We start from the raw sequence: 23,196 nt of genomic DNA, 5'->3' as shown, positions 1-23,196 counted from the left end.
ACTCGCTGCCAGTTTTGTAGAAAGTTCCAGAAACGGTTTTTAATAGGTTGTCCTGCGGAAAGAGACTGAAAACAGGGTGAGAATTAGGAGTTGTGTGGGAAGTGGAATCATTTGGTCACCCCCATGAAAGGGTAAAAGTGGCAGAGCCCGGGTCGTGAGGTAAAGGCGCGGAAAGATGGCGGTAGGTGTTGGTAGGAATGGGAAAAGATGTGATAAGTTTGGCAGCGTTTTACAATTCTTATGAATGTTAGTGTGGAAGCATTTTCCGTATTATAGGATATGGAGGTAGAGTGTGGGCTGGTCTCTAGATAGTACCCCTTGGACCACATGGAACTTGTTCCTGCTATTGACATGTGTTTGGGGACATTAGAGCTGTAATCCATCCAAAGGTAACCTTTATTTATTTGCAGCTTATCAATACTTAGACGTTGAGGCTGTATTAGTTTACTTTTTTAGGCTTTTTATCTAGTGAACCAGCCAGTAAGTCTGTTGGGTTTTCAATAGCACAAGCTCTCCTGCGAAGATATCAGTTACATGGATGAGACAAAGCGTTTATCATACACAAAGGTGCCTACAATGATCAGCTCTTATTTATGGAGGACCTTTATCCCAAAAGGGAAAAAAAAAAAAAGCTAATGATGTATCTGGTTATAAAGTGTTAGGGCTCTTTCACACGGTCCGCTCTGTAGGCGGATCCGTGTTGCTCAGCGGGGATCGATCCGCGATCCCCGCTGAGCCGGCGGATGACAGCTCCGTCTCCGCTTGCAGAGCGGAGAGGGAGGTGTCTCAGCCCCCGCTGCCCTCTATGGGGGATCGGATGAGAGCGGACCGCTTGTCCGCTCTCATCCGATCCGATTACTGAACGGATGGAAAAATAGGGGTTTCCATCCATCCAGATTTCACGCACAGGATCGGATGCGGATGGCAGCGGGTGTCAGCGGAGGTGTCTCCGCTGACACCCGCTGCATGGAGGATCCGATCAGATCCGCCTAAAAAAACTGACAGGCGGATCTGATCGGATCGCCCGTGTGAAAGCCCTTAGGCCCCTTTCACATGGTGCGGTCCGGACACGGATGACACTTTGGAGTGTCCGCTCTGTATGTCCGTTTATCATCCCATCCGTTTGCGGATGATATACGGACATAATGTATGTCTATGGGGATTGCTGATGAAACCGCTGACACCCGTTTTTGCGTTCGTTCCGTTTTTTAAATGGAAGAAAAATAGGGTTCTCTTCCGTCTCAAAAAACGGAAAAGACGCAAATCGGATGTCAGCTCATGGTCATCTGCTGACATCCGCAATCCCATTGACATGCATTATGTCAGTTTTTTTCATCCGCAAACAGGATGGAAAATGGACATACGGAGTCTGTCCCCTTTCACACCCCTTTAGCCCCCTTTCACACACACGGTCCGTTTTTCATCCTTCCGTTGACGGATAAAAAATGGACATCAATGCATCTCTATGTAAAAACGGATTATCATCTGTTTTCATCCGCTTCCAACAATGTCTGTTTTTTTGGAACAGATGAATGCCCTATTTTTCATCTGTCAAAAAAACGGATCGGACGAAAAACGGATGTAGACGGTCCGTTTTTCATCCGTTTTTGCATTGGTAGTGGATGTAAAAAATAAACGGATGGAAAAAATGATACATTTTGACACATGACTGAACTGAACGGGTGTGAAAGGGGCCTTAGTTGGAGTTTGGCTTCAATTTATTAGTGTATTTATATCTGCTTGAGCACAGGGCCAGTTTTACTGTCCTTAAGACTTTAACCACTTGCTGACCAGCCGTCGTACATATCCTGCGGCAGGTCGGCCCGTTCCTGTGAAACGACGTACCTGTACGTCGCTTCGCTGGACTGCGAGTGGGGGCGTGCACCCATTCACCAAAGGGGAAGCTGATCTTCAGGTCTGGCGGCCTTGATTGCCGCTGGGCACTCGCGAATGCTCCCTGTGGAGACAGAACAGGGGTCTGCCGTTGTAAACACATCAGACCGTTGTTCTGTCCGCAGTGAACACAGGGCTCCTGCGTTCCTCCTATTTATGAACACAAGTCTCTGTTCATTCCATAAGCCCACCCCCCACACAGTAAGCACCCCCTAGGGACACGTTTAACCCTTTGATCGCCCCGGTGTTATCCTCTTCTTGCCAGTGTCATGATTACAATAACTGCATATTTATAGCACTGATTACTGTAGTAATGTCAATGGTACCCCCAAAAGTGTTAAAAATGTCAGTCAGGTGTCCCATCTATCAGCCGCAATGTCTGCTAAATCCTGCTAAAAATCGCTGACCGCTTCCATTACTAGTAAAATAAAAATGACATCAATCTTTCCTCTAGTTTGTAGACGCAATAACATTTGCGCAAACCAATCAATATACACTTATTGGGGTTTTTTTTTTTACCAAAAATATGTAGCAGAGTACAAATTGGCTTAAAATGCTGAAAAATTTTGTTTTAAATTTTTTTTTTTTTGCTATTTTTATTGGGAATGTTATATAGCAGAAAGTGAAATATATATATATATATTTTTTTTTTCAGAATTTTCGATTTTCTTTTGTTTACAGCGCAAAAAATAAAAATGGCACAGGTGATCAAATACCACCAAAAGAAAGCTCTATTTGTGGGGAAAAAGAACATAGATTTTATTTGTTTACAGTCTCGCACGACCGCACAATTGTCAGTTAAAATAACGCAGTGCTGTTTTGGAGGTTGTCTCGTTGTTGCCCATCTAGTGCCCCTGGTAATTTCATTAAAGCGGAGTTCCGGCCACAAAATCGACATAGTCGATTTTGGGCCATCCACTTGCTTATGGTCACCTGAAAAATAAATGGATACGTTTTTTTTTTATTTTTTATGTTTTCTTACCTTGTTATTGAAGAAAAACATACTCACCTTTCTTCCACTTCCTCCCTCGGCGGCCGCGGCCCCTCTGCTACTTAACTGACCAGATCAATATCCCAGGAGTTTAATTGACTTGATGCTATACTATGATTAAAAGTGTTCATTTCATTTTTTTTAAGCCATGTGTAAAAAATATGTACAGTAATTATTTTTTGACGCGCTTTTGTGTTTAAAAAAAAAAAAAACAGTGCAACAAAAGCTGAAGAAAAAATGCATCCCTTTAAATTAAATCCCTTTAAATTCTATGTATGTTGTCACACTGCTCCGTTGCGCTTCTGTTGCGGTGTGACTCCCCTTTCCATTGAAATTCATTGTAAACGCTGCAAAAAACGCACCCATGTTGCGTTTTTGATGCAGTTTTAAGTCACATGACCTATGAAAATCACGGTAAAATCACAGCATTTTTCGGTGGCTATTATTGGCACCATTTTTTCCGACAGCCAATATATCGGTGCATCCCCAAAAATAATTTTGCATATAACCGCTTCCTGCAATGCATTAAAAATGTATGTGTGTTCATGCGCATTTTCATAGGGTTTTTGTTATCTTTTGTGAAGCTTCATGTCCCTGGAAGTCAAAACAGTCACAACAATTTATTTTTCCAGTCTTTAATTTCAGTTGTGATTACATGCATTCACATGCTTTGTGTTAAAATGTAGATTTTTAATGCAGCCAATCACACAAGCAGGAAATATTTCTGGGGTGTGGTCAGTACACATTCTGTGTACAGAACTTCTCCAGGTAGCCATATTGCATTGCATTTTCAGAAAATGACAGGGGCTGCAGATTGAAAAGGAAAGGTATTTTCCATTCAATTTAAATGTGACTTGTGTTGCAGTTGTATACGCTATATTATTTTTTCTTTATTTGCTGTTTTTTTATCCCACGAAAGTGGAGTTACCCTTTAAGTGCAAGGGAGATATTGGGAGTCTAATAGATCCCTGATGTCCCTGAACCTGTCACTATAAATATGCTAACACATAGTGGGCTGTTGGTCCACTAGGTAATAGCAGTAAAGTTAAATGTGGGGAAAAAAATAAAAACAAAGGTACACCCAAGCACTTAACCCTCTCCCCCTCCCAAAAAAAGAAAGTTGACCCTTCCTCCCTTATGTCCCATCTCTTATTACAGGCTTGACTGCCCAGGACACTCCTACCTTCTCAGTAGGATCCAGGTTGACCTTCTGTGCAGCCCGGTCTCTCTGGCTGTTTCAGCTATTGTGGGCAGCAGGTTCTAGAGGACCTTTCTGCTTTCTGGCCGGGTGGTGTATGTACCATAGGGTTCACAGGACCCAGCCTGCAGCTCTGCCTGTTTACTGCCCAAGGGGTGCCCTTTGTAGTAGTGGCTTACTTCTTTTCCCATGGAATTCCTGCTCTGCAGGCATTGGTGGTTTACCTTGCATAGTCCAGTGTGTTTTGTGAGTGGGGAACCATGATGGAGAAATAGAAACTCCTTTCTTCTGGAAAGTCCTACTGGAAGTATAATCGAAGGGCACTTATATGGAGCAGTATTCCCTCACGTTTCTGGATTTAGAATGGTGGTAAACCCTTACATATACCCAATGAAGGGACTGGCCTCAAGTGATGTACTAACAAGTCCTCCCTCCTACATAAGTTGTTTCTGTTTATCTACAGCGCTTCAAAGTTCAGGATTTATACGGCTTGCCTGAGCTTTCAGAAAGCAGGTACAGGGAGCTAAAGTTACACCCTACAGAGCTCGTGCAGAGAGCTGATTGGAGGGAAGGGACACACCCCCTCCACACATGAACAGAGCTGAGGCTGTCAATCACAAGATTTATACTGGAGCCAATTCCCATGTCTTTTTACCTTTTGGTATCAGGAAAACTTGTCTGAAGTGACTCATGCTCAGACAGACGAACTGGGCAGCAAAGAGAAGTTATCCTTAGTTCTCTGGATCAGGACAAGTACACACTATATAGAAGGATATGCTTTGTTCATGTTTAATTTCAGAGGTTTACAACCACTTTAAGGTGGCAGTAAGTTTACCTTTTGTAGGCGCATGTGGCAGCAGTTACAGCCTGGGACATGGCAGTCTTCAAATTACTGTGTAAAATGTGCAGATGGCTTTGGTCCAGATCCCCTCTGCTGCACCAAAATCTCTGCTATGGACAGGGTTCGTATGGTCATTAAAAACCTGGAAAAGTTATGGAATTCTGAGATGACACTTTCCAGGCCTGGAAAGGTCATGGAAAAGTACGATTTTACAAATGTTTTGGAAAAGTCATGGAAATCTGGGGAGGAGCGGGGGAGAGCGGCGGGCAGCGGCGGGGGGAGCGGATGCTTAAAACTTTTTTATTGCAAATTAATGTATAATTATTTTATTTTATGCTTGTGCACATTTCCGGGTCCGCAGCAGCCGAGGAGTAGATCATACACCAAGCACCAATCGCTGGCAGCGGGGAGGGCCGGGCCGCGGTTTGCCTGGATGTGACTGGCCAGCAGCAGCAAACCAATCGCAGGCGGCGGAAGCGTCACTGGAGGGCGGGCCGCATGAACGTGATGATGACGCGGAAGGGGGCGGTAACCGTTTCAGTTACCGCACCCCCGCGTCATCACGTTCATGCGGCCGGCCCGCTCTCCAGTGACGCTTCCGCTGCCTGTGATTGGTTTGCTGCTGCTGGCCAGTCACATACAGGCAAACCGCGGCCCGGCCCTCCCCGCTGCCTGTCATTGGTGCACGATCATTTCCTCGGCTGCTGCTGGCCAGTGACCGACCGTAGGGCAAACTGCGAGCACCTACTGTACCAGTCCTACGGGAATGTTAAAAATAAATGTAAATAAATAATTAAGCATCCAATCCTGAGTCGCCTTCGTTTCTGTGAGAACTCTTTTCTGCCTCATGGGACTGTTAGGTTCGGCCTAAGAATAGTAAGCGCCGCATTTTTTCCAGCTGCACCTTCATGACTCACTGCCACCTGAACAGTTTTATTTGGGCAAGCAGGAGCACCACTGTTCTTTCTCCCAAAAGTAAGTGCCGCATTTGTGCACCATCAGATCTGTGCCATCCATACCAGTCCGCCTGCACCTCATGACTGTCGCTTGGGCCTAAAAGATTGCTGTGCTGCATTTTGTGCATCTCACTGTCTGTGCCATCCATACCAGTCCGCCTGCACCTCATGACTGTCGCTTGGGCCTTAAAAGATTACTGTGCTGCATTTTGTGCATCTCACTGTCTGTGCCATCCATACCAGTCCGCCTGCACCTTATGACTGTCGCTTGGGCCTTAAAAGATTACTGTGCTGCATTTTGGGTATGCTGGGTGTGACACATGCTGGGTGTGACATAGATTTTCTTCTTATTTAACACGTATACATAGACATTTCTTGAAACATTAGGTCATGAATATTTACGTGAAGTCATGGAAAAGTCATGGAATTTCATTGGTGAAAATGTGTATGAACCCTGTATGGAGGTTTCCAAAGTTGCAGTAGGGCACTGGCTCTTCTGTGTTAAGCCCTCCTTGAAAAAGGGAATTGGTCTTTGGGGGGGTATTGTTTTGGGGGGTGGGCTTGTTATGGTTGAAGTTGCTCATATTCCCTCCTGGCTTTAGTACACCCAATAGGGGCTGTTGACAGTGCCATATCTTAAGCCCCGTACACACGTACCGATCGTCGGCCGAATGATCGGCCGTCTTTTGTCCGAGGGCTGTCGTGTCTGTTTAAAAGTGCAAAAGACTGCACACGAATTTTGTCGGCCAACAACAGCCGACTGCAGAAGTGATGTCATGTGATGGTTAACTTTCCCTGTGTTTTTTCTTTTCTGAGCATGCCCAGTCTTGCAAATCTGCTGTCTGTCGGCCGAAATCTGTACTGACTGGCGAACAATCGGCCGTTCTGGTGTTGGCCAACAAAAATTTTAATGCTTGCAAGATAGATTTTGTTCGGCCGAAAATGCGCTGTCGGAAGCATCATACTAACAAGCCTACAATCGGCCGATCGGTCGTCGGCCAAATCTTTACGGCCGACAATCGCTACGTGTGTACGGGCCTTCAGGAAAGACAATGATCGGAGACCATGACATGGCAACTGCAGCACAAGGCTTTCTAGCTCATGGAAGAAACATCTGTATGATTTCCTTTTTGGACAAGATTGTGAACCTCTTTCTACAGCCTGCTATACTGGTACAGACAAAAACTAAGTTTTCACCCCAAAAGATTACAAGTTAGGTCAAAGTGGAAGAGGACACTGACAGTCTATCAGATCTAGAAGTAAAGGTACTGTCATCAGAGTCCTCTGTATCAGGAGATTGTGGAATTGAAGCAAAAGAAAATGGCTCTAGATATGTTTCTGCAAACACTAGAACTGCTTAAGGCTGGCCATACATTATACAGTTTTCTTATTCAATTTTCTTTAATTTCCCTTCAACTATGTAGTGAAAGGACCTGTCTGATTGCATACAAATTGAAAGTGTTTAGGTTTGACCTCCTAATTTATATGGTTTTGGTAAGTGTAAAGGAAAACAATAGAAGAAAATTGTATAACGTATGGCCAGCCTAAGGCCTCTTTTTACACAGGGTGGACTTCGGCAGTGGATCCGCCTGCTCAGCAGGGGATCGGTCTGCTGATTCCCCCCCCCCCCCCCCACTGAGCAGGTTGATGATGTGCAGAGCGCACACACGGTCCGCTCTCCTCTGTGGGCAGTCGGATGTAAACAAACTAACTGTCATCTGTTCACCAGATGTATGGGGAGTGGATCCCCCATTCGTCTGTTTTTAGCGGATCGGATGTCGGCGGGTGTCAATGGACACATGTCTGTTTACATCTGCTGCTCCAGAGAGCAATGCATGGTGCGATTTGAGTCTGCCTAAAAAACTGACAGACCCAATTGCCCTGCCTGTGTAAAAGGACACTAAAGCAATGTATTTCTTGAACAGATTCAGAAAAGGTCCAAAACTAAATCTGTAGAAAGCAGTCTGTATAGGAATTAGAGGAAACCTAAAATTGTTGTTTCCCCGTACACCAGTCGTTGAATAATGTTCTCTTCAGAAAATGTAAAGACCCAGAGAATAGACTAGTCATCCTGAGAGCCTTCAAGAGAACCTTTCTCTTAGATGAAGAGACTGCTGGATTACATATCAAGTGTTCTAAGTTTGACACCTCACTAGGGTGTCCAAAAAAAAGTGACCTTGTTTTCTTATTCCTCAATTTTTTACAGCTGTATTAAAGATTGAGCATTGCAATCAGAAATATACATTTATAACCATATCTTGGTATTCTCTAACCATGAAGTGTTTCTAAGTACCGTACTTGGACTGATGTATAAAGTATATTCAACAGCCTATACAGTAAACCCCTGTTATATCGCGGTCCCGGTATATTGCATTTTTTTTTTTTCTGTAAGACCTATTATTATTTTACTAATTTAAATCATTGTTAATTAAATATTTTTGTGTTTTCCATTGCTCTTGTTCTGTCTCTCAGTATCTTTTGTGTTTAAATGTTTCTATTGTTTTAAAAGTGTGTTTAAATACCTTTAAAATGCTTTTAAAAGTACAGTAAAGTTTTAAAAACATGCCTAGTGTATTTAAATAGGGTCTTTCTATTTCGTGGAATTTCACTTTTTGCGGGTGGGTCCGGAACGTAACCCCCACGATGGAGGGGGGTTTACTGTATTGTATTCTGTTGTCCCCATCTATTACAGCTTGTACTTCCTTGTGATCGTCTCATTTTAAATGTGTTTTAACAGAGGAGGGGAAAATTGTGCAGCACTCTTAGAATCAAATCTGTGAGAGCGCTCTTGCCACATGGAAGGGAAGAAATATCAGGTTTTACTGGAGAGGGTGGCCTTGAATACATTTTTGCCCTGGTTCACATTGTTGCTACTCTTAAATTGGGCTACTTCACTTGAATTAGCCCGATTTTCAAAGTAGGAGGTCAGCGCGATTTCAGGTGCTACTTGAAAGACATTTGTGCGGCTTAATGCACAGATGTCTATTGCTGTCGCATCTGAAATCAGCAAAAGTAGTGCAGGAACGATGCCATTGCCAGCAATAGGCCGCGACTTGCCATGCAATTTGACCCGGTAAATTGCATGACAAATCGCTCCAATGTGAACGTGGACTTAAGGGGGGATGGGAATAGTGGCAGGAGGAAGGATGTGTGTTGTGCGTGGTGTGTGTTTTTTTTTTTTTTTTTTTTTTTTTTGGTTTATTTTTTTTCTGTGGACACCAACATTGTGGTGAAAATGGGCACATGGAAAACAATTGTTTTCTTTGTGTTCTTGCGGAAACCTACATCAAGAAAATGCATGTCTCTGCACAAGTTGTGAACAAGCCCAAATACTCTATGAAAGTCAAACCTACGCATTTTCCAGCAGATTTTTATCCACGTATAGTGTAAAGAAGGCCTAAGAGAGGCTACTGTAGTTTAGAAATCTCTGTACTTGAACAACGTCGGAAGCTTGTTTTTTATACATTTTTTTTTTTTTTTTTTTTTTTTGTTGAAATACAAAGTTTCCTCTTTTCTTATACTTTTTCTTTTTCCCCAAGTAGCAGAAATGTAACTTACATTTTTAATTTATCCTATCTAGGATAAGGAAAAGAAGAAAAAGGAAAGTATACTTGACCTGTCCAAATACATAGACAAGACTATTCGAGTGAAGTTTCAGGGTGGCAGAGAAGGTACGTATATAAGGAGTGTTTATTGTAAGAGAGTTACATGTATTTACAAAACTCAGGGGTTTGGGTTGGCTCTGTTGCCAGTGGAAATGGGGCAAAGCAACTCTACTTTATCAAATTTATAGAAGCATCAAATTTAGGGCTATAGCTTTCTGCTGGCAAATAATGTCTCCTTGACTGCTTTGTCAGGCAAACCTGACCATAATGTTGACTTTGTAATCACCTGTACTCTTAGGGAGAAGTCTCTATAGCTTATTGCATTCTATGTATTCGTATAATTGCCTATTGGAAATTGGCAATGTTTTTAATGATAAACAGACTGTTTTGTAATCTGCCAACATATCGTTTCATACAAAACATGTTGGGCCGAATCACACTATTGCATTGCACTCTATTGTGAATGTCACCATAACTCACCTAGGCAACTCAACAGACTGACTGACTTGCACAATGCCCAGATGTAAACTATCTTTGTGTTTTGGTGTGGTTTATTAACCCTTTCCCACCCGGCCTATAGCAGAATGATGGGCAGGTGTTGGCTTTATGATCCTGACTGGACAACATATGACGTCCTTCACGTGCGCTCACACAGGGGCGTGTAGCATGACAATTAGTGGTGACCTGTGTTCCTGGTACACAGCGCATCACTGATCAGGGTAAAGAGCCGATGACGTAGGCTCTTTACCAAGTGATTGGCTGTGTCCAATTACAACCGATCACATGTAAACAAATGCTGGTTATTGGCATTTCCTTTCGTCAGCGCTGGAAGTGTCTGAGGAAAGGAAAGCCAATAACTGGCTTTCCATTTACAGGGGACATTTACACTGATAATCAGGGTACTGATCATCATTACCCTGATGATCAATGCAGCCCAATCAGTAAAGCATATCAGTGCCTCCTCATTAATGTCACCTATCAGTGCACATCTGTGAAGGAGAAAAATTACTTATTTTATATGTGGTGGAAATTAATGGAGTTTGGAGCATAGAAATTCGCTCTGTGCGCTGAAAACTTTGCTGTGCTGAAAAGCGCACTTGTGGATATTAATATTAATCTCTTGTACTGAAAAGTACAATGTACAGCTCTTTTTGTATAAAGAAATCCTAGCGCACTCGGCGACAAAGAGAGAAACAGGCGCAAGCTGTGTCATGATCGATGTCAACAGAATGAGTCCCTGCTTCAACACAGGGCAGGGTTTATTTATAGTCAGGAAAAAGGGGTTTACAGTGGGAGGGGACAGCTGTACCGCAACAACCAATCACACACATGCTTACATTTAAAAGTTCAATAGAAAGGGGAGTGTATGTTCATGCACAAGCGGAGCCATGTGCCTGAGTTCCCCCATTGGGTGCACGAGCGACCATGCACTATTGCTAACAATGAAACCCCACGTGTAGGAAAATTGCCTGCCAAACACTGTACAATGGAACTGGCGTGTATCTCATGCCCCGCTTATACATGTGCATGCACTCCCTTCATAACCTGTTAGTTACCTATATAAATTTCATAAAAACCATATTTGATAGTGATTATGCTACTGTTCCAGTAAATGAGACTATATCTGCAAAGGAAAAGAGCAGCAGTATTTCAGTAATGCGGATCAAGCATAATAGAAAGCTACCAGCCATTATTCCAGCAAAAGGGCAGATACTTATCAAAACGATAATAATTCCACATCACAAACATATCTCTGCCAGTGAATACCAGGGCCCCAGCTGGCTGGTATACTTTTTCGAGGCGGAGTTTGCATCGCACTGCCATAGATCCGAACTGGCACTTGATCGTTTGTGATAGCCTCTCAGAGCGGCCGCCGATGGCGATGATCAGGCAAGTAGCGTGCAGTCTCCATTTAATGGAAGGTTTCCACAACTACAGGTCTTTCTCCAATGCCAGTTAAAGCCATATTTGCTGTGCATCGCGAATACCGGTAAACCAACACTGGGAGACATAATGGCACATTAACTAAAAACACCTCTTAACAAAATGCCCACACAAATATGAATAACATTTCCACAACATATAACAGAAACTAAGAAAACTTTTTTTTTTTTTATTTAGTTTTGTTTAGCAAAAAAATAAAAACCCAGTGATGATTAAACACCACCAAAAGAAAGCTTGGTCTCAAAAAAAGGATACAAATTTAATTTGGGTACAGTGTTGCATGACCACGCAGTTGTCATTCAAAGTGCGACAGCACTAAATGCTGAAAATTGGCCTGGACAGGAAGGGGTGAAAGCGCCCAGTATTGAAGTGGTTAAGTAAATAGCACACCTTGCTTTGCCATGTGTTAATATGCATGACTTAAAACGCATTAATCATTGCGTTATCGCTGTGCTATAACACAAAACATGACGTGAATGGGCCTCTAATGCTAATGGATAGTTCCAGGCTAAATTTTGCTGCACGGAATAAGTAAGGGTTATAACCTCTGTCAAATATTTATTGTTGACTGTGTATATCTCTACTGGGGAGCTTTTTCTTTAATTGTTGTGTCACTGGGACAGAAAGTGAGAAGAATCTTTCTATTGGTAACACAGACATCGATACAAGCATTTTATATGGGGTGCATAAATTGCTTTATGATATTTTTAGTAGGTCTTCAGTAGATACGCTAGGAATAATTTACTCATTTGACATTCCCACTAGGCATTTAGCGTGTATTATTGATCTGTTTACCTATACGGTACATTGTGGAATAATTTATCAGATTAAGTTTGTTGTCTTTGTGGTGATTTTGTGCATACTGCTACTAATTTCCTGTTTGCTGCCAGCATTTTTATTTTTGTTTTCTTTTTCCAGCAAGTGGAGTTCTGAAAGGATTTGACCCTCTATTGAACCTTGTATTGGATGGGACCATAGAGTACATGAGAGGTGAGAGTTAACGTCTGCTTTTGACTTTTTGCAAAAAAACATCACACAATTTTATATCTGACTGTAGAGGGCTCAAATTCCTTTATTTGGGACAAATATTGCTACATGTAGAATGACTTGGTTTAGGGTTAATGACAACGGGACAAATGAGTCCACAGGATTCTAGGTTCCTTTTGATATTTTGATCTCAAATTTTCAGGGCAATCTATTTGTTTACAGTATGGAAAATGCAGTAGAAGGCATGACAAGCCAGTGTTTGGCTTCCTAATAGTAAGGGGGCAGAGCTATAAACTCGGTTAGATGTGGCTGCTGGTGTATCTTAGCCAGGGCTTACATGGTGCAAATTTTTCTTCAACCACGGGTTGCAGGAAAGACATTTTCATGTTTCCCCCATCAACCCAGACAGTGCTGACAGGGATATCGGCAATTTTCTTCTCCTTGCGGGGGCAAGTGAAGAAAAGCTGTCCCCACTGGGAGAAGACAGTGTTTTATCGCTAGTGGCTATAGCAGCCACTGACTATAATCGCAAGCAAATCCGATAGGCTGGTTGTACGCAAGTTAGATCGATCAACTTGGTACATTCAGCCTGCCCATTAACAGTTCAAATGCAGGAATCGAAACGTGTATGCCTTAGAAATGTAACAAGCCGGAAAGTGATTAAACAAATTAAGCCTGGTACAAACTGTAGGTGTTTTTTTTTGTTTTTTTTTACGTTCAACCCAGTGGGTTAAACTAAAACTGTCCGCTCTGGTCAGAGCCGCTGTACTAACTATGCAATATCCCCTGCTGAGCTATTGTGTTCTGGCAGGGGATGGACCCCTGCCAGAACACTCCCATTAGTGCTCTCCACCATTGTCCTGTGCGCTTTTCAGGAGTCGGTTGGCTGCTGGTTTTCCATTATTCTCGTCCAACAGAAGATGGCCAGGGTGGCATACACACACGCCAAATGTCTCCCGATATTCGGCCTGTGTATATGGGGCTCTAATCAAAAACTTAAACACAGGTTTACATTTATTAAACTGAGATAAGCTGTGATAGTGATTATCCTGGCTCATCTCCACTGTGGAGCAGTTTATTAACCACTTCAGCTGTAGAAGATTTTACCCCCTGTGTCTTCACTGAAGCTTTATCACTGATCTGAAGCTTTATCACTAATCCTTGTTTCCCACAACAACCCCAAATTTTCAATTTCCAACTGTCACCGGGACAGAAAGTGAGGTAAAATCTTCTGAACAGGGGCACAGACAGCAAAACAAATGTTACAGGGGTGTAAACTAGTGATCGACCAATATCGTTTTTCATTGCCGATACCGATATTTTGGCCAATGCATATCGGTATCAGCCGATATTTCCGTGCAAAAAAAAATATATTTTTTTTAATTGGACAGGTACTCTTGTGGAGGGATCTAGAGGCCTAAAAGACCCCAAGCCCCTCCTCTGCTCTTAAAAGCATTCAAAACACCAAGTTTGGCTGTTTTTTGAAAGCTGTTTTTTTTTTTTTAATCTGGCACCAGACAGTACCTGGAAGTGATGTCACTCATGACATCACTTCCGGGTTTTTGCATGGAGACCCGATCAGAGCCAAATGCGGTTGGCCGGGTCTCCTGGTGTCCCCTCCCAGAGTGGTGGCGGTGGAATGAAGCACAATATTCTATATTAATCACTTCTGTGGTGGCCATTACTTTGAGGATTGGAATGCACCTATTTATGGACATTTAATTTCATGATTTTGAGTGTATGCACATATTGATTTATTGACACTTATTTATTTTTAGATTTTTTTGTGTGATATTGGGAAGCACTTATGATTCAGAGCCCATTCACGCTGCCGCGACTTGTCAGCCTGACAAGTCGCGGTCGGTCGCGGTCCATTGAGTAGTACAGGACCCGAATAGGAGCGACACAAGTCGCTCCGACTTAGAAAAAGGGTCCTGTACTACTTCGGGGCGACCTCGGAGCGACTTGCATAGACTTCCATTATGTGAAGTCCCTGCAAGTCGCGCCAAAGTCGCGGTGCACGCGACTCACAGGTCGCCCCCCGAAGTCGTCGCCTCAGTGTGAACCGGCTCTTAAGGTCATTGAGTTTGCTTATTATTTACACATATTGTCATTATACATATATATATTTTTTTGACATATTCACTATTCATTTTTCTGGCGCAGCACCTGTTTGTTTTGAATCATCTCCCTTGTATATATACTAGCATATTGAGGCCTTTTTTTTATGTGGTAACATTGCCCAAGTTTGATACTGGAAATTCTGCCTAAAGTTTTTTTTTTTTTTTTTGTTTTTTTTTTTTTGTTTTTTTTTTTTTTTTTTAAATGTTTGCTTTTTCAGACAGAATTTCACTTTCATAATAGAAGCCTTTTCTAATGTCCTTCCTACACAAGCCATCCCAATGTGCTGGTCTCTCACTTACCTTGTCCATGACAGCTTTGGATTTTCACCTTTCTGTTTTTGAAATTTAAAAGCTTTATTCTTCCATCACTTCCTGTATGTAGATCGCGTGACCCTCCTGGAAGCTTCATATCCCATGATGCACTTCCTTTCGCATCACAGAATAGGGCGTACTTACCTGTTTGAACCCCAGCTCCCTCAATAATATACCACCTCATTATTATACATACTCTGTTCAAAATCCTTTAGATCTGCCCTCAGCTATTCAAGAGCCTGTCTGATTTAATACAAATTGAAAGGATTGTTCAGGTGGTTTCTCCTATTCCATAGTTCTGATAAATCTAAAGGAAATTGTACAATCTGCATAGTGTATGGCCATCTTTATGCAAGTACATAGGAGGGAGACTCCACTGTCGGGCCCCTTTCACATCTGTGTAGCAGGAACTTGCATTCCCGCATTTTTTTTTTTTCTTGGAGGGCATTTTTGCTAAATTTCTGCTTGTCATGCATTCATTGAATACACTGCCCTACGTGTGACATGCCCCAAAGAAGCTCCAGAACTTTTCTTTAAAGTAGAACGCGTCGTGTTTTTTTTTTTTTTCCACGCTTTTTTTGGTGCGTTTGCAGCACATTGTCACATGGCAAATATTTGCCTGCTACACACACTTGGGGTGCCATTAACATTAAATGGCAATGCAAGCATGATGCACGTTTATAGTGTGTTTCCAAAAGGTGCAGCAAAATGCACGTTTTCTGTGCGGTTTGCCATGGGTTCGGCAATGCATCAATGTGAAAAGAGCCTCATTGTTCTTGTGTGAACACTCAAATTTTACCTTTAGGCCCCGTTCACATCAATCATACTGGGAGCACACGTTTTTTGGCTTGTTTTTTCCAAAGCATAGGGCAGCTAATTGAATTCAGTGGGCTGTACTGCATATGGCAAAGTAACTCCTGCAACAAAAGTAATTTCATGCAACAAAATGTGTTTGATATATTGGTACATAGGGGAGATGGAATTTAAAAAACAAAATGTGTACTTGGTCTTTACTTTTTTTTGCATTTAGCTTTACTAAATTTGCAGTTTAAAGTTACAGCCAATTTGGCTGTGTGCACCCTAGCTAACTATACAACTATTCCCTTTGCCTTCCCCACTTGAAATTGTCAACTTCAAGGAAACGGCAACAACAAGACCCTTATATTTACACCATTTGTTTTCTTAGAAAAGCATTCTTTCCGACAGGTGCATACTTCTTAAAGACAAGTAGGTTTATATATGACAATTAATCCAACTCCTCAGTCATATTCAGAAAGGAAGAGCAGGAAGAGACAAACTAATCTGCAGAGTGTATTACATCTCAAATAAACCAGCAACAAACTGAAAATATACTTGCTTAGTTATAGTTTAGCACAGTAAGACGATAAACACTTAAGACTTTTTATTAAAAAAAAAAATGTCAGCTTGTGTTAATACAAACATAAATTTACTTTATTACCATAAGTCATTAAAATATTTACCTTTTTTGTATTCCAGATCCAGATGATCAGTACAAGCTAACAGAGGACACACGACAACTTGGACTTGTTGTTTGCAGAGGGACATCTGTGGTTCTTATTTGCCCACAAGATGGCATGGAGGCTATTCCAAACCCTTTCATTCAACAGCAAGATGGTTAATATTTCTACAGAGAAAACACAACCAGATTCTATTGGGATGCAGCATACTTCAAGTTGAAGACTTTTTTTTGTTTTTAAGATGGGGGAAAAAAAAAACTTTTTTTTGTGGTGGCAGACATGAGCCATGTACAGCAAGTCAGGACTTGCTCTGTAAGTTAAAAATACTTTTGTTTTAGTCACTCTTTATTTTATAGTGATTCACAATTCATGTGGTCACACTGTTTGTGTTTTATTTTGTTCTGTTTCAATCAATTTTTATTAAAAAATGTTCAATAAAACAACACAATAAAACAAAGCAAAGTGGTTCGTCTTTGGCAAAAGGTGGTATTACTGATGAGATAAATTCTTAGAAGAAGAAGGATTTTATTATTGTATGGTGTATTAGACCAAAAGTGTATAGGAGCCCTGGCTTATATAGTAAAAAGCCTATAGATGAGTTAGTAGGGAGTACGTTTGTATATATTACATACCAAGACACCCACAGTGGTACATTCGCCTAAGACAGGCGTTTACTGGTGTGTCTGTAGACAAAAACCAGGTTTTAGAAAGATGCGGAAAGTAAATATAAAATGGGAGAGAGAGAATCCTGGCGTAAGATCGCTCTCCAAACCTTAGGTAGGTATATTGATGTATGGAAGTGATAGAGTTATATAGTTAATAAGGAATTAACAAAAACTTTTGAAAATTAGTTATAAATGGTGTCTAGACTTTATGGAAATTGTTCATAGAATTCCCCCCCCCCCCCCCCCAGTATGATTTGTGAGATTTATTCACTTTATTCAATTCCAAGCAATTTTTTTTTTGATTCGAAATATTGTTGATAGCTTAGACCACCATGCTCTGGACATGGTCTGTGTTGCCACTTTAAAAATAAAGGTAGCATTTTTTGTGTGTGTGTTTTTGTACAAGCAACGGGTTGTTGTAGGTTGAGGATAGCCTCACACAGGTTTCTACACATTTCTGTACCCAAGAACCTGTTAACCAGTTGAAAAACAATAATCCATTTAATTTGTCATCAGTCCCAACAAGTGTGTTGAGGGTACCTATTGTTTTTACCCTGTAAGGCCCCTTTCACACTGATGTTCCGATCTGGTCCACCTGTCAGTTTTTCACGTGAATCCGATCAGAACCTCCATTCTTCTGTATGGAGCGGTGGGTGTAAAATGTACATGTGTCCGTTTTACACTTGCCAACATCCAAGCCGCCGAAAAGAGAGTGGATCAGATCGCATTTGGTGTACCTTACTTCACCTGTAAGTATTGAAGGAGTTCTGAGGCAGGAGATTCAAGAGAAGATTGTAGAGAAAGGAAGGGCAGGACTTGTCTGAAGCCTTGCTTGAGCCCTCAGATGAACCTCTGGCACCCAAACTCTCAAGAGTGATATGCTCACTGTGACCCGGTGAATTCTGATTCCCTCCAGGAACTTTTAGCATGGATAAGGTAAGACACAGTTTCCCTGTCAATGTGTCCTGTTTTACATGTGTGATGGTATTTCACTTAGTGTGGTGTCGCCTTCTGTAAATGCCTCCACTAGAAGGAAATTGAGATTTACTATTTAGAATTTGGCATTTTTTTGCACCAACATTGCTGCTTGGTTTTATGGTGTAGTTGCAAACACCTTCTAGCTGATGCACTTCCACCTGCCAGTTCTGCCAAGAATGCAAAAAGCATGTCTACTCCTTGGTACCTGCTTCTCCAAAGACACAGGTCATTGGTCAGCACCTAGGATAAAGTGGCCCCTTTCCTGGACACGCAAAAACCTTTTTAATTCTGCATCCATTTTGAGTACATAACAGAGGATCACCTCTGAGCCTAATAACACTTGGACTATAGATGGCCCCAAGGAAAACCGACAAAACACTCGGGGTGAAAGCTGTTCCTCTGCACTGTAGTAAGGTCCTATGTTCCCAGGCATGCAACAAATTGCCTATCTAGACCCCCAATATCTCCTCAGCCTAAACCAGCTCCTATGGACACTAAACGACTGACACATCTAAAGATCATTTACGCGCACGTTAACTGTACTTTGCACAAGAATTGGCTAAATCCCTTCGGGTCTGGTATGCATTTTGAAGGGAACCCTTTATCCGAGCATGCAGCCCGGCAGGTCAGGAAAGAAAAGGGACGATGTTCCCTGGTATAGATCCATCGTCAATCATGATGCTAACCAGACTCGAAGGCTCCCACCGCCTGCCTGCTTTGCTGTGTGACAGTTCTTAACCACTTAAGCCCCGGAGGATTTAGCTGCTCAAAGACCAGGCCCTATTTTGCGATTCGCCACTGCGTGAATTTAACGGACAATTGCGTGGTCGTGCGACGCTGTACCCAAATTAAATCGACGTCCTTTTTTTCCCACAAACAGAGCTTTCTTTTGGTGGTATTTGATCACCTGTGCAATTTTTTTACTTTTTTGCCCCCTAGAGGCTCGTGGGCGAGTGACGTGTACCCCTACGCCACTTTGCCCAGGAGGGGCTGACTATTTTACATTGTAGCAAAGTAATTTCTTCAGTGTTGTCACATGAAAAGATATAATAAAATATTTACAAAAATGTGAGGGGTATACTTTTTTTTTTTTTTGTGAGATACTGTATTGTGTATTTTTTATAATAATGGAAAAAGTTAATGCAGCATAAAAAGGTTTCATTTGGATAATTCATTATGTTGTTACGTTTTTCGGATGCTTAAAACCTAAACATAAGGTCCAAATAAAACCAATGACTACAAATACATTTTGTTGTTTCATTATAATTTTTTTTTAGATTCGTTGAAAATTGTCAATATTTTGATAATCAGTGATTCAGATACATACGAATCTCTGAATAACAAAAATATTGTCCAAATTTCAATTCAGAATGAAAAGAATTACACAAAAAAATCTTGTTGTTTCATTATAAATTATTTTAGATTTGTTTAAAATTGATAATATTGTGATTCGGTGATTTGGATATATACGAATCTCCGAATAACAAAAATATTGTCTGAATTTCAATTCAGGACGAAACGAATTGCACATGTCTAATTTCAGCATCTAGTCTGTGTGTAACAGACATATGTTAGGAATAGACGCAGGACACCATCATCTTTTCAAGTTGCCAGCTATATTTTTTGAGTATGCTCTAAGTTATCAGTCCGGCCTTTATTGGTATAGCAAAGTTTAAAGCCTCATATACACGATCAGATTATTGTCCGTTTTTTGTTGCATGCTAGTATCATATGGAAAGTGAAGAGGTTACTTTCATATGAAAATTCTTATACAACAGAATTCAACTTCAGAAGTGATGTCATGTGTTGAATTGTTTTGTATGTGTTCTTTAGTTTCCGAGCATGCGTAGTCTTGCTCTTACGATTTTTTCGGATGAAAACTGTACTAATTAAACAAAAATCGGACGTTGTGTTCACGTACGATAAAATTTTTATAGCCTGCACATCCAGTTTTTGTTGTTCAAAAATTAATAAATTTGGCTGTCAAAAGCACTATACTAACAATCAGAAAATCAGCAGATGGTTCGTTCATGGATGAAATTTTACTTCTGATTTTCGTATCGTGTGTACGGGCCTTAAGAAAGAACCTATAAAATCACCAGACTGCCGTATAACCCATTTTTTTCTACTAAATGGATATGTTTTATTGCCTAAAGTCTTTATTACAGAATGCCACTTTTTGAGAATGTTTTTTTTTAACATTTTTTTTTTTTTAAAGCTGAACTCCGGGAAATTTGAAGTTAAAGCTCAACTCCAGGAAATGACCCTTTATAGCGGGGCTGCAAACACTTGGTATCATTCCTCATTTTGGATCTGTGCTTCCAGGACTAGGTAGTGGGTTAATTCTTCCACAAGGTTTCCCCTCCGCCAGGACCACCTAATTAACATACCAATTTCTGTGGCACACAAGGGCTAGGAGGAACAAAAATTGGTATGGCATAAATGCCCCCATGCCCATTCCCACATCTTATTAATGCCTCGTACACACGCAACGATTATCGGCTGACCAATCGGCCGTCTTTTGTCCAGTGTTGTTGTGTTGGTTGAAATGTGCTCTAGACTGCACACAAATTTTCTCGGCCAACAACAACCAACTTCAGAAGTGATGTCATGTGCTGGTTTACTTTCCGTGTGGTTTTTCTTCTCTGAGCATGCCCAGTCTTGCTCATCTGATTTTTGTCTGCCGAAATCTGTACTGACTGATGGAAAATTGGCCGTTCTGTTGACGGCCAACAAACCTTTTATAGCCTGCACACCAGATTTTGTTCGGCCGAAAAGTCGCAGTCGGTTGTTGGAAGCATCATACTAACAAGCCGAAAATCGGCCGGTCGGACGTTGACCGAAAATTCACGGCCAACAAACTGTGCGTGTGTACGAGGCTTAACTCTAAATACTATCAGACCTTAAAAATGAACACTATTGTGCTGGCGGAATGTGCATTGTACCCGACTGGCTGGGAAAAACAAAGCCCGCATAACTTTGACCTAAATAATGGTAAAGGGGAAAATGAAGCTGGAGGAGACCACAGTAATGTCAGCTTTCACTCAGATTACCAGATCTTTTACAATTACAGTACTCTCTGTTCTTCATTATGCAGATAGAGCTGTGTGAGGCCAAACAGGCTCAACAGTAGGGAAACCTTTTTAGAAGGGACCATATTTTAAAGGTCACTGTAAGAACACCCCAGTATTGACAGCAATGTTCTTTGTCCCTCTGTAATTTACTAGCTGTTGTATTTATGAACTAAAGCTTTAATAATTTACAAAGTGTTATTTTATGTAACAAAGTGCATAACGTCAAGTTTAGTAGAATGCAAAAGAACAATGTTTAAAACAGAATGGTGAAATGTTTTATTATAGCACATCTAAACCTACTGACAAAACAGTTAAAATGTACTTTACCTTAAAATACCCATATTTTACTTTTTATGTTTTTGGTAATAGGGACTGGTAGGAACCCCTATCAGGGCTCCATTAGAGACTGAAATTTTTACATCGGTTTCTGCCCTTGGAACCACATTTTACCAGACAGCAAATATCTTTAACAGGGAAAAAGACAATAATAAAAAGCTTACTCCCACATTTTGATCTCGACCAGAAGAGGACTTCCAACAACTGCCACTAAATGAAGAGTAGAAGGGAATTCTTCCCGCGGGTCTCTATGCTTCCCTATGAAAAGCAGACACATCATCTCTGGTGTGAGGGTTGTATGTAGGCAGGTGGGTAAATAGGTAAAACAATTTTGCTGAGGTGTACATCCTCCTGTCTATGACTTCCTGTCCTGGTCTGACTGGGAGCTATAAATACAGAAGGAAGAAGGTTGGAGGTGGGTTATCGAGGTAAAGAGCTACAGACTGAGGGATGCAGTCGATTGAGGATTTCTAATCTACGTTTTCTCTTAGTGTGGGACCCTTTAGAGGGATTATGGACATATACTGTTCTCTATCTCGTCTGCAGGGGGCATCTCACTTCAGGAAATTATGTGCACTTCAGCAACTGTATGAGCATTGAGAGAATACTGTGCACCGTTATACCAATATGTGGCTTATGTTTCGTTACTGGATTTTACAGTAAAATGGTTCAAATGCAACATGTGGCCTAGTCTGTGCTTACTGAGAAGAAGAGTGTGAGCACTACATGCTGATATTTTGGGGTAACATAGTGACCTGAAGATATGAATAGGAGCAGTGGTGGCTAGGAGATGAAGAGTCCTGATTGTAGGATGGTCCGGGGTTATAGGATGCACCTCCCCGGGTGGCTGGGCTACTATTCTATGCTGTGACAACGAGCTAATCCTAGGGACCTAGCCTGGAATCATGGTAAAGCAAGGCCTTGCAAGTTTAATGAAGAGACTCCCTTCCTTGCCTACGGAATCTACTAAAGGGAGTGACTGTCATTAAGAGCTGGTGGGAGAGATGGTGATCCATACTATGACTCCCGAATGGTCATTTCCTTTCTTTGTTGGGCCTCGGTAAGTCGAGTTGACCACCAGTCAGAAAGGGGTGCTAACCCACATGCTAACAGGTGTACATATCTTCCAGAACATATCGCACCACCCTACCTATATGTAATTATTTTTTCCTGAAAAAAAAAGGCATCTGGACAATCTGATAATAGGGGATAATTGGGGTCTAAAGCAACATTGAACTGCTTGGGATTGTAGGGGCTGATATGTGTGACAAAGAAAATGGCCTCTGCCCCCACCTATAACTGGCCTTCATAGCAAAGAACACATGGAAGGGCAACGCACATGAACCAAACAAAGATAAAATTCCCAGTTCAATTTGCCAACCAGTCTGCTTACCAACCAAATTGGCCTGTCTAACAGTTTGCGTCAATACAAACTTTGTTTGTTTCATGTGCGTTGCCCTTCCATGTGTTCTTTGCTATGAAGGCCAGTTATAGGTGGGGGCAGAGGCCATTTTCTTTGTTGTATATGTGTACTGGTGAGTGGACATACTGGGTGCCTTTGCTGTAATACTATCAGCTGGGCTTCCATTATGCCCCCAATTACCTTTCAGGAGGGATGGGCCACCTCCAGGCTCACCTGCCCCCTATCTATCCATTAGCTTGCATGTGCTCCCACTGTGGAGACTCTTTAAAATTCATTAGAGTTAGGACTGCAGGTAACAGGGAGCCTTGACGTGGCCCTGCAGCTTTCACATGCGTTTGCAAATGTGTGCTAACTAAACCCCTGTATTGACGCAAACTGTTAGACAGGCCAAT

General features: G+C 41.6%; 1 protein-coding gene across 1 annotated transcript; it reads left to right on the top strand.

Annotated features, from left to right (window-relative positions):
* Nucleotides 1-59: 59 nt before the first annotated feature.
* On the top strand, nucleotides 60-16,757 carry LSM7 (LSM7 homolog, U6 small nuclear RNA and mRNA degradation associated). The gene is made up of 4 exons (XM_082243497.1): nucleotides 60-181; nucleotides 9,460-9,550; nucleotides 12,347-12,418; nucleotides 16,348-16,757. Exons 1-4 carry the CDS (start codon nucleotides 176-178, stop codon nucleotides 16,488-16,490), a joined length of 312 nt encoding a protein of 103 aa, XP_082099623.1. The 5' UTR covers nucleotides 60-175; the 3' UTR covers nucleotides 16,491-16,757.
* Nucleotides 16,758-23,196: the final 6,439 nt, after the last annotated feature.

The sequence above is a fragment of the Pelophylax lessonae genome, assembly GCF_965119305.1.
Source record: "Pelophylax lessonae genome assembly, chromosome: 1".
NCBI lineage: Eukaryota > Metazoa > Chordata > Amphibia > Anura > Ranidae > Pelophylax > Pelophylax lessonae.
This window is presented reverse-complemented; position numbering and strand designations above follow the sequence as displayed.

Excerpts from the sequence above, each read along its gene's own strand:
- LSM7 (XM_082243497.1), top strand. Across the intron at positions 9,551-12,346 it reads GTTTCAGGGTGGCAGAGAAG|CAAGTGGAGTTCTGAAAGGA; the intron begins GTACGTATATAA and ends TTCTTTTTCCAG. Across the intron at positions 12,419-16,347 it reads GACCATAGAGTACATGAGAG|ATCCAGATGATCAGTACAAG; the intron begins GTGAGAGTTAAC and ends TTTGTATTCCAG.